At 33.7% G+C, this 12,684-nt stretch overlaps 1 protein-coding gene across 1 annotated transcript in view; it reads right to left on the bottom strand.

Annotated features, from left to right (window-relative positions):
• UTRN (utrophin) overlaps nucleotides 1–12,684 on the bottom strand; it is a 674,836-nt gene that overhangs the window by 143,466 nt on the left and 518,686 nt on the right. Inside the window, exon 54 of the mRNA XM_044675452.1 lies at nucleotides 6,825–6,954. Coding sequence (XP_044531387.1) covers nucleotides 6,825–6,954 — 130 coding nt within the window. The remainder of the gene's footprint in view (nucleotides 1–6,824; nucleotides 6,955–12,684) is intronic.

Raw genomic sequence — 12,684 nt, 5'->3', positions numbered from 1 at the left:
CATAGGTGGAAGATTAGTAAGGGTGGGCAATGGGGGTCAAGTGACTTGCCCAGGATCACACAGCTGGGAAGTGGCTGAGGCCGGGTTTGAACCTAGGACCTCCTGTCCCTAGGCCTGACTCTCACTCCACTGAGCTACCCAGCTGCCCCCCCTACTGATTTTACTCAAAACAAACCAAACCAAGAAAAACAACAAAATTTTCATTTCCTCTAAAAAAAAAAGAAAATCTGTTGACTAGGAGAAGATTCCTCAAGTGAGGGACGATGGTTTAACATTTTAAAATGTAATCCTAAAGTCTTTTAAAATGTATAATGTAAGGAATAGGACTACATAGTGTATAGTGACCACAAGTACAGAGAATTCTTAAATATGGTTGAGTTTATAATAATTTATGACTTATGGGGAAGAGATATCTGAGAGAAGATGGAAAGGAATAGAACTGTGGTGTGTTTTTTTAAAAGGATTTTTTTTTCCTTTTGAGGGTGGGAAAAATAACAACAAAGAAAATACTGAATAGGGACAGTAAATATAAGAGAAAAGAAACAAAAAAAAATATGAGAAAGTAGAGAGATTTGTTTCTTAAGTGAAGAAATAAAGGGAACAAAAGTAGATGAAGGCTCCAGACAATTCAAAAATCTTGCCACACCAGAGACCAAAAGGGAGATAAAAAGGAAATCAGTCTTTCTTTGGCCTTCAGTGTGGAAGAAAACTACATATTTACAAATCTTAACCTTAAGGGTCAAAGATTGGAGGATTTAAAAACATAAATGATAAGAAAGAGCATTTGGAACTATTTAAAGCTTTAACACTATGTCAAAATAAGAATATATGTGTCTGATGATGTCATTCGATAAATTCTAGTGGCTTCCTACTATCTCTAAGATTCAATACAGGACAAGCTCTTCCATTTTACACATTTAAATCCCTTCACAAATTTGACTCCAATTACTCCAGGCCTCAGCCTCTGACTCTACTTAACTCTAGCTTTTTGGATATTGCTTGGAGACTAGAGGAGTATATAGGTCACTTAATGAATATTCTTTGGTCTACCTTTGTACCCTTCTTTTATGGTCAGACCTCTCAGGTTATATCCTTTACATAGCTTTATCTATATAATTTTTGGTTGGAATAAATAGTGCTTTTCCACTGTCCTTTGGCTGACCCTCAATTTTATCTTGTTGAGACACTGGTATTCTATGACCCTTGGGCACAGACTATCACCAGATGGACTTTTGCTTCTGGGAGATTATAGTCATTAAAACCACTGTGCAGTTTCCCAAAGAGAATGTAGACTTGTCTTCTTTCCTTTTCAATTCTGGGCTCAAATCATTGTTTATGGACCAATGTAATTAGATAAATAAAAGAAAGCTCTAAAGGACTGAAAGCCACTTTATATTTTTATTTTTTATAATTTTATTTTTTTTTTAATAAGGTATCATGGCAAAAAGATTCAGCACCATGTGGCACATTCACAGATATAGTCCAGAGTACTTACTAAATACTATGGCATTCAAAAAACAATTTGCTTTTGAGGATCACATTCAAAGTGTCCCAAGCTTATTGGAACCTCAAAAAAATGAATAAATAAAAGCTTGTGCAATGCTGACATTGCCTTTAAGGACCCAGTGTTACCCTTACACTTTGATAAGGCACTGGAGTATAGCTAGAAGGAAAGACTTTTTTTTTTTTTTTCATTTCAAATTTTTGAAAACATTTTTTTCATTTCAAATCTAGAAATGGTTTTGACCTAGGGAAAACACTGCCATTTCAATCCTAAGGTAATAGGTGTAGGAGGTATACCTAGAGTATTTGAATACAAGGAGGGATCTGCTCATTGGAATGTTTGAGGAGTTTCTCTTATCCTTGACTTTCTTTTGACCACTTGATTCTAATATTTGTTTCTTTCATCTTACCCAATATCACTGGACCTTAGAAGGGAAAAATGCTCACTCAAATAGAAATATTCATTTCACCTCTACATAAACTAAGCTATTCTCTTAGCCATTGGCTAGTTTTATGACTGATGTTGTATGGTCACTAAAGGAGGAATCTAAGTGAAAAGAAGACTTTACAACTGCACCAAAAGAGCATTTTAGAATAAGGGTAAAACCCGTAGAGTTTGCTATTATAAATTCATGCTTTGTACATGAGAAAAATACAATTATTTAGGAGTTCATGCCATCACATTAAGGGAGCACATTATCCTTTTATTCTTTATGCCTGAATCAAGAAGTAACATACCAGATGTTGACTACAATAAGAAACATACATGTAAATTACTGCCATCTTTTTTATGAGACAATGTGATTTATGAGGCTGGAGTTGCTATAGTAATTAGAAGACACACCAGATGGTGAACAATTAATTTAAAGTGATGTGTCCATTAAACTAACCTTTGCTATCAAGCAATTGCTCATCTAGACTCTTGATCTACTTATTTAAAGAGATCTCTACTATATGATTCACAAAAATGACAAAAAAAATTTTGGAAATTTTTGCTCAATCAAGTAGTTTTCTGAGGAGACAGTAGTTTTCATAAAAGTTGTAGACAAGATTATGACATTATATTAACAAGAGACTTCTTTATTTCAGAAAGGACATATTGTTGATCTGTAGATAGAACTCCTGGGAAAGAAAATAGCTTTTTACTTTACTGTGCTTTTCATGCCCTATAATTTTCCTCTATAAGAGCAATTTTCTGTAATTATGTCATATAGATTCGAAAGAAGGTAATTATTTTCTAAGTTCTATATGATAAAAGAAGCCTCAAATAATAGCACATTGGAAAAACCTTCATTCAGAGCATGACTAAAACAAAAAAGATCATCAATTGTCCTGGTGGTGTATAAATGTAACATATATTAAAGTTTGGATTTTAAATAGAGAAAAGATTACCAAAAAAGCCAGGCATCCCCTATGTAGCTACTCCTCATCTTTCAAGGAATTAGGACAATAAACAGAAATGCAAATGAAAAAAGGTCTACCTGTACCCTGTGGCTAGGAATATTGATGATAGCAATTAACATAAGCAATGAAGAAAAAGAGAATTCTATCTATTAAAAATACTTGAAACTACATATTATGTTTATTTGGTACTGATACATATGTCCCAATGCAGAATTATCTAAAACATAATTGTAATAATTAATCTACTAATTCTGATAATAATTTCACATTTTAATTCAATTGTACACTTACTAGGCATTCAATGAGTGTCTGGGATTGGATAAAGGCTGAATGAAAGAAGGGTAGGGCTTTCAAGAAGTTTATACTCCAATTCTGATGATAAGAAAACCACACAACTACAGAATACAATGTTAGAATGTGGTACAAGTATGAGATTTTTTTTTTTTAAACTCTTACCTTCAACCTTAGAATCAATACTTTGTAATGGTTCTAAGACAGAAGAGCATTAAGGGCTAGGCAATGAGGGTTAAGTGACTTGTCCATGGTCAAACAGCTAGTAAGTGTCTGAGGCCAGATTTGAACTTAGGACCTCCTGTCTCTAGGCCTGACTCTCAATCCACTGAGCTACCCAGCTGCCCCCTAGAATTAAAAAAAAAAAAATTCCATCTAGAAGGATTAGGTAAGATTTCATGGAGAATCCATAATTTACACTGGACTTTGAAGAATTGTTATAGGGTTTTTTTGTTTTTTGTTTTTTTATAAACCCTTAAATTCTTTGTATTGGCTCCTAGGTGGAAGAGTGGTAAGGGTGGGCAATGGGGGTCAAGTGACATGCCCAGGGTCACACAGCTGGGAAGTATCTCAGGCCGGATTTGAACCTAGGACCTCCCATCTCTAGGCCTGAATCTCAATCCACTGAGCTACCTAGCTGCCCTTATAGGTTTTAATAGATAGAAACAAAGCATAGAAACTGAAGAGACAATTCAGGTGAAAGAAGTTTTATGAACAAAACTGCAGAGATAGGAAAACATGACACCAAAATGGGTTATTCTAGTGAGTGATTTGGTGCCACAATCAGAAATACTGGAAAGGGAGAAAGGTTTAGGAAAGGAATCTCAGTAGTTCCATTTTGGATGCATTGAGTTTATGGGGACAAAAGGATATCCAAGTAGAGATGCCCTATGCTCAATCTGATGGCACATCACGCATGCTGAAACTTCTACATGTGAGTTCTCCTCAAGGTTCTCTCCTGGGCCCTCTTTTCCCATGATATATTTTCTTGGTAACCTCACAAACTGTCAAAGATTTAACTATGATTTCTATGCTACTAACTCTCAGATTTACATATGTAGTCCAATGTCCTATAATTATTTTGAACTCAACTTGTCTAAAATTGAACCAGAGGTGGCTAGGTGCAATAGAGGATAGAGCCCCTGGCCAGTAGTCAGGAAAACTGAGTTCAAATCCAACCTCATCATTTATTAGCTATGTGACCATGGGCAAGTCACTTAATCCTGTTGGCCTCAGTTTCCTCATCTATAAAATGAGCTGGAGAAAGATATAACAAACCTTGCCAATAGCTTTGTTAATAAAACCCCAGAATGGGTTACAAAGATCTGGGCAAAACTGAAATGACTTAAAGAACAACAAAATTGAACCATTTATCTTTTTTAAACCCCCTCCTTGTCCAAACTTCCCTATTTCTGTAAAAAATACTTCCACTCTCTTAAATTCATAACCTCATCAATATAACTGACTCCTCATTCTCCCTTACCCCACCTATGCAACGAAGAGTCAAATCTTCACATTTTTATCTTCACATTTCTCTCATTCAACCTTCTCTCTCTTCACATACTTAACTAATACATTATTTCAAGCCTTCACTACTCTCTAGGCTCGATTATTACAATAGCCACCTAAGTGGTTTGTCTGCCTCAAATTTCTTACTACTCCAATCTACTTTACACACAGCTACCAACATAATTTTCCTTCATTACATATCTGATTAGTTGCTTCCATTACTCAACCAACTACAATGGATTTCTAATGCTTCTAAAACCTGCCCCCAACTACCTGTCTAAACATACTAAATAGTATGGCTCCTCCCAAATTCTGCATTCCAGCCAAGCTGGCCTTCTTGGTTCTTCATAAGATTCTATTTTGTTGTCTGGCTAACGTGTGTATTTTAAAAATGTTAAATGACTGATTGCTTAGAATTCAGTTCCTCTTTAATTCTGCATCATTGAATGCCAGCTCTTGATTCAAGAGAGCATAGCAGTCCCTTCTACATGCAACCTTCCCTAATCCTTCAATTGTGAAGAATCTACCTTCCAAACAGACTGATATTTAAGTATTTTGAATGTATTTGTGTTTATATTCTTCAGATATATGATATTTTCTTTATATTTAATTGTTCTCTGTCACATTAGAATATAAATTCAATTCAAATAGAAAATGTTTTATTTTTTTAATTTCTGTATCCAGGGCTGAGCACAGAACAATATCTTAATAAATAATTGCTGATTAGCTGACTGGTTGTGAGCCATTAGCACAGAAATTCTGCCCAAAACTCTGAGTAGCAAACATATACATTCTGAGTGGTTTATACCCACTGAGGAGAAGAGAAAAGGAATTAGCCAAAAAAGACGAGGATCCAAAATGCTATTTCTCCTAGGTCTTCCTTCCTCCTTAAACCCTCAAGCCTCATACACAGCATCATACAACATAATTAAAATATAACGTTCTCTGCTCATAAAAGCCAATGGGAAATAAGGAAATAAGCAAAGAACAAGAATAATAAGAAACTAATTGGAGGAATATGAAAATTAATAATTATAAAGAAAAGTCAAAGGTTCCAAATGCTAAATTAGCGTCTAGTTTATCAATCAATATAAGCATCACACCTAAAAATGTCATAGTCTAATAAAATGCATGCTTATATTCTATATTTTTGGGGGTAAATTTCAATCCTTGTCATCAACAGCAAATATTAAGCGAAGAACCATTATATATGTACCTCTGTACTTGGGGGAAATAACAGTAAAATTTCAGCTCCATGAAAACATCAAGATTTTTATACACAGTAACTATAAAAAATTATGTTCATATTTTCTAGGGAGATGGTATGATAATGATAGAGGTAAACCTGAGATAGGCATTAAAATTTCATGATGTGAGATAATGTGAATAACAAAGACTGATTCCTCTACTTATTTTTCAAGTCTCTTGAAATTGTGACCACATTCCACCCACCCAATCTTCTTTTCCACTACTCTGGAACACTTCCCTCACTTAGATCAGACTTTTAAAAAATAAAAATAAAAAAAGACCAATCTTTACACTGTTTGACAAATGTTGTAACTGTCGTCATCATCATCATCATCATCATCATCATCATCACCATCATCTCATTTATATTGCACTTTAAGAATGGCAAAGCACTTTTCCTGTGCTAATTCATTTAATCCTTAGAACAACTTTGTTAGATAGGCACTATTATTATCCCAAATTTAAAGATGAAAAACTGAGGCAGAGGAAAAATGACTTGCCTAAGGGTCAAATAGTGATTAAGTAACTGAGGTAGGCCATAAACTCAGTTCTTTCTGATTCCAAGTTCAGCATTCTATCTACATGCACCACATCTAACTGATTTTCAATCTGTAACACCCTTCTTTCTCCTTTGTCAGTGGAAATCTTGTCCATCTCTCAAGGCTCAACTCAGATCTCATCTCATCCATCATTTTTTTAATATTTAGATTATTTATTTAGGAATAAATAGTTATCTGCCTAAAACTAGTGGAAAAGGAAATGTTTTAGGAACTCTATTATTAGATTTTATTCCTTCAATTAATTATACTAATTTTATTAATTTCCAACAGCTCTTTGATAAAAATCACTTTTTAAAAAGCCAAACTCACCTATTTTAGACTGCAGGTTACGTCTTGGTTCATCAGGAGCCTCAATTGGCTGGTCAGCAAGAAAGACTCGAGCTTGGTCTACAGCATTCAATATAGAATGTTCTTTTTCTTTCAATTCACGTCTCAGTGCCTTTGCAAAATAAAACAAGAATCTTGTTAGAACTTAATGTTGTGTACAGAAGAAAATGGAGCATCCTCTTCATTTTTACCACCTATGCCCATACCTGCCGGGAGTGACTAATAGCCAGAATTTAATTCAGTTTACAAGTGAAAATGTAAATTTTACAAATCAGAGAAATGAGAAAAAAAAGAACTTGGGCTAAAAAAATGACTCCTATAGGATGTAAATGTCAAAACATAAGAAAAATGATGATGTGTTTAAGATATTCACCTAACAGATATTATTGTACTGTACTGAAATTTATATAAAATGCACTTTTACAGTCTTCATTTCTAACTGTGAGATTGCAAAAAATATAATAGCCTATTTTAGCATACTTTTTTTTGGTTATACAGAATGACAAAAAAATTACATCCAATGGAATAGAAGAAGGCAATTTCACAAGTGGTAATGAGATCTCCAGAAGCATTTTACATCCTTTAGAATACATTAAGTAAAAGAAAAAAATTAAGAGGTAGAAACAAATTAAACTACACAAAATTTAAACTAAACTAAAGAGAATACATTAAAAAACACAGTCTCCAATTATCTTAAAATATGTTCTAACTCACACTGAGGCAAATGCAATTTTTCCCTTGCCAGGCTTTTTCAATGCAAATTTATGATTCTCAGCACAGTTGGTCTTTAACACTTTTGTTCTTTCAAGTAGAGTTAAACTTTAACCCCTGCACCTATAAAAATGGATAGTGATTAAGACACTAAAGGACCACAGGCCATGCTAGCTACTTTACTGAGCCCACATTTGTCTGCAAGGAATTTTTAAAGCTCTAAAATCATTAAATAACCATAGCAAAAGATCTGAATAAAAACGTTTTCATCAACTAAATGAAAATTACTTTTAATGTTTTGCTATCCTCTTAAAATCTCATGCACTTCTAGTAATTCAGAAGAGTTCTTTCTGGAGTAAAATAGTTTGCAAAAGATTTTAATAGATCATTTTAAGGTTTTATCTCCCTTTTTAAAAAAAAAACTTTGCTGTAGTGTCTTTCTTCATAACAATAACAAGGAATGAATTTGGGGGGAAACTATTTTTATTTCTGAAAGACATTTCAGATTCTTTACATAGCAATTGAGAATCTACAGAATTCTTCTTGAAATTTGAACTGTTTTGGATGATGGCATCCTCTATTTACATACTTTACTCTTGATTAATTCCATATAAGGCAGACTCTTAAGGACCTTATTCTTAGCTTTTTGGTCATTTGACAGTTTCCCTGGTAGGACTTGAAAAGATCAACTTTTAAAATGCTAAAAATTCCATTTTGTCAGTATGTTTTATTATCTCCTAAAAGAAATTTAGTGAGAAGTGAGGAAGAAACTGCTGGTTAAAAATTTATATTGGTCAACTTTAAAAATCTTTGGGATTCTGATCAACACAATGAACAACCACTATGATTCTGAACTCATGATGAAACACGTTACCCAAATCCTAATAGAGATGTTGATGTACTAAAAAAAAACAGATTGAGATACTTATTTTATGTGGCAAGGATAGGATATGGCCAATGTAGGAATTTGTTTCGTTTGATCATACATATTTGTAGCATTTGTCTTTCTTTCTATATTTAGGGAGAGGGGTAGGATGCATGGAGTAATGTAGAAAATTTATATTTTCATCGATTGAATACTGTGAAAAATATTATATGTAGAATTAATGGATCTTTTAAATTTCTTATTTATTTCATATATTTCCCAAGTAGAGGGGAAAAAATTTAATTCATTTAAAAATTTTTTGAAATACAAATTCTCTCCCTCCTCAATTCTCTCCCACCTCTTGACAAGGCAAGCAATATAATATTGATTATGATGTGGGTTGATAAGTCCCACAAACCCTGCTAAGTAGCTGTGCACAACCAAAAGAACTTAGAAATAATAAGTAGTTGATTAGAATAGGACTACTTTCAAATAAGACACATGAGTTGCTTAGATCAAAATTATGAGAAAATTCCTCACATCAATCTTTAGACATAATCTAAGTCCTTGTTTAGGGTCTCTGGCCAGCAAGTACAGGTGATTCAGTTTCTAAGTCACACAAGACTAGGTTCAAAAAATGCTCAATTCCATACTCTGTGCCTTTCTTGGAGTCTGTGCAGAATAAGGCAAAAGTGACCTAAAATTGCCCTAGGGCGTTTGTTCATTAATCCATTTACTTATTTATTTGTTTATTTATTTACTTGTTTATTCATTTATTCATTCAATTATTTATTTAGTTGCTTATTCATTTATTTATTTGTCTGTTCATTCATTCATTCATTCATTCATTCATTCATTCATTCATTTTTTTATTTATTTAGAGCCTTTGCCTTCCATGTTAGAACCAATTGGCTAGGCAATGGAATTAAGTGGCTTGCCCAGGGTCACAGAGCTGGGAAGTGTCTGAGGCCACATTTAAACCCAGGACCTCCCATCTCTGGGCCTGGCTCTCAATTCACTGAGCCACCCAGCTGCCCCCACCCCAGGGCATTTAACATATCATTAGCATCCATTTACACTACAGTTTGCTCCCTGCAGTGGGCAAACAGAGTGAATCATGGATAAAATGATATCCCTTTCCTGGAGACCCAAGATAACTGCCCAAACAAATGCTCCCTTTCTTAGTAACTAATCTAGATAAAATGCATTCCTGACAACCCCTATACACAGTCCCTCTTACTTTTATTCTCTCTCACCTTTACTTACCATACCTACTTACCTTAACTTAATTAATTACTTACTATACTAGCTACTCTATTACTATATTCTCTTATAAAGTTTGTTTCCTTGGAATGGAGTCAGTTTGAGTGAACAATGAACTCTTTGTAAATGAAACCCAATTAGCATTAATGCCATCAATTACACATGTGAAGTAGAATTAACAGACCTTTTTGATTCATGGTTTTTTTCCTTAACTAGAATCATCAAAAATTGAGATTTGATTGTCAATAAACATTGATTAATATACTAAAAAGCAGGGGTGGCGGAGGGAGGCAAAAGATATTCCCTGCCCTCAAGGAGCTTAGCTAGTGTCTCACATAAATAGATGCTTAATAAATGTTTTTTGATTGACTGATTGAATATTTTCACAAACATATTTTGGGCAACAACAACAAAAGGCCAAACTCTTAACCAAGTACTATAGTAATTTTAAATAAAAAGAATTACTGTTCAATCATGATGAAGAAAAGTAACATTAGTATTTGTCTAGTATTTGTCTCCACAGCTATAAGAAAGTACAGGAAAATTTTTGTCTTCTACATATCAAGATTAAGATAGCTAATATGGTATAGAAATGGAACTACCTACATATACCTGACCAAGTTAAATATAGGAGTTTAAAGAACATAGACTAAACTTTCATGTACCTTAGTATTATCAAAGCTAAGTCAATTAGTTCCAAGGAAGTGAAAAGAGGTGAAATATTAAAGCAAAGCAACTGTCACAGACTCTCCTTCTCCTCCGTCTATATTTTGGAGAACAAGAAGAAACAGCCCTAGATCATTTGGCTAATTCTGAGCACAGGTCCAAAACTTATCCGTTATCTAACTATTGTAGGTCTTCTACTTCTCCAAATAGAATTCAGATTCTGACCCTGGGATATGGAGCTTTGATAGCTCAGACTGCAACTAATGATGGCTAGAAGCAGATGAATAAACCATTTTAGTCAACTATCATCTATTAAGCACCTACTATGTGCTATGCTTGGAGCTAAACACTGACAGAAAAAAAAAAAAAACAGTCTCTGGTCTCAAGGAGAACACATTTACAAATAAACCAATATAGAACATGTCCTCCTTTTAGAATGTAAGCTCCTTGAAAGCAGGTATTATATTATTTATTTGCATTTGTCCATATAGCATTTAGCATAGTGACTGGTAAATAATAAGCACTTAATAAATTCATTTTCATTCATTCATTTGTTCATTCAAGTTACAGACACATGTTCTAGAAACTGGGAGCCTGAGAAGATAATGAGTTGGTGGAGTCAATATTAGCTCTTGATTCTACAGGCTCAGTGCAAATAAATGTTCTATATTTTGAAACTTTATAAACCTATTAAATCTTTAAAATAATCTGATTGTTACATTGTTACTGAATACACTCAAGTTCTTCCAATTTCTTGGGTAAGGTCAGTGAGTCAAAGTAGTGAGAAGTCTTCAAAGGGTCCTTAGACTTTTAACACTGGAAGGCAAGTCTGACACAAATGTTACATCACACAAATTATTTACTTTTGTGATCTTTTATCAGACTCTTAATTAGTTGTACTAAGGAATGGAGAAGCTTTTCTACCTCTCTGGGTCTCAGCTCTTTGCTTTTTAAAGATGCAAAATGAAAACTGTAGAACAAGAACAATATACACAGTAGCACTATAATAATGATCAACTGTGAAAGACTTAGTAACTGATCAATATGAAGATTTATCACAATTTCAGAAGTCTAATGATGCTATCTACCTCTAGATAGAGAAATGATGGATACAAGAGCACAGATTGAAGCATTTTGTTTTCTTTTTCTTTACCATCCTCCCCACTTTGAACATAGTTACTGCAGAAATATGTTTTACATGACTTCATATATATGAGTATTATATTTCTTGCCTTCTCAATGAATAGCAGAAGGGTAGAAGGAAGGAGAGAATTTGGAACTGAAAATAAGAATAAAATAAAATAGACAATGAAATAAAATAAAATATGGGTGTGCACTTCCAGAACAAGAAAAAACTGGAAAGAAATTATTTTGTATTGGTGACCACAACATAGTATAAGGATTAAAGAGAGACCATTATATTGGGGATTTAGATAAAGAATTGTGTTGTTGTTCAGTCATGTCCAACTCTTTGTGACCCAATTTGGGAGTTTCTTGGCAGAGATATTAGAGTAGTTTGCCATTTCCTCTTCCTGCTCATTTTTCAGATGAGGAAACAGAGGCCAACAGGTAAAGTGACTTGTCCAGGATCATACCCCTAGAAAGTATCTGAAGTCAAATTTGAATTCAGGTCTTTGTGACTGTAGGTCCATCATTATATCCGTGGTGCTATCTAGCTGCCCTTATTTAAATAATTATGTCAATTTAAAAAAAGACATGGATTGGCTTCACTATGTACTAGCAGAGGGAGTTTGAATCAATATAATTTATCTATAGAAATCAAAATAATGAGTAAAACCAATCTCTGACAAAAGTTGATATTTTAGGATTAAAAATGGTCAATGGGGAAAAAACATGCCTGAATGCTTACTTAATGCTACTTTATTTCTTCTCCTAGCTGTAAAAGTTTCCTCTTTCTCTTCAGAATTTTAAAGCTCATCAGTCCTCTTTTTTTCTAACATCCAAGATCTTGAAGTATCATGCCACATTAGTACCCAGTCTCACTCACATCTCAATGGGATGCAAACTAAAGGGCAGGAAATATAATATTTAAAAATACTTGACTCCCCGGATCTTTGAAAATAACAGGAACTTTTTAAAAAAATATCTGTTAAATTTAATTTCACAACCACCTAATGCATTCAATATTCCAAATTGTAACTATTTTGTTTACATCTTACCCCTTCCTAGATTGTAAAGTGCCATTGGGACAAAACTGGACCTTGTCTATATTTTATATATTATCTGTATTTTCCATAGCTGGAATAGTACTTTGCACACATGAAATACTTAAGTTTAATTTGATAGAAGTTTAAGCTCATAGTTTTAAGTTTAAGC

The sequence above is a fragment of the Gracilinanus agilis genome, chromosome 4 (assembly GCF_016433145.1).
Source record: "Gracilinanus agilis isolate LMUSP501 chromosome 4, AgileGrace, whole genome shotgun sequence".
NCBI classification, from domain to species: Eukaryota; Metazoa; Chordata; class Mammalia; order Didelphimorphia; family Didelphidae; genus Gracilinanus; species Gracilinanus agilis.
The sequence above is the reverse complement of the archived record's forward strand: the minus strand, read 5'-3'. Positions and strand labels throughout refer to the sequence as shown.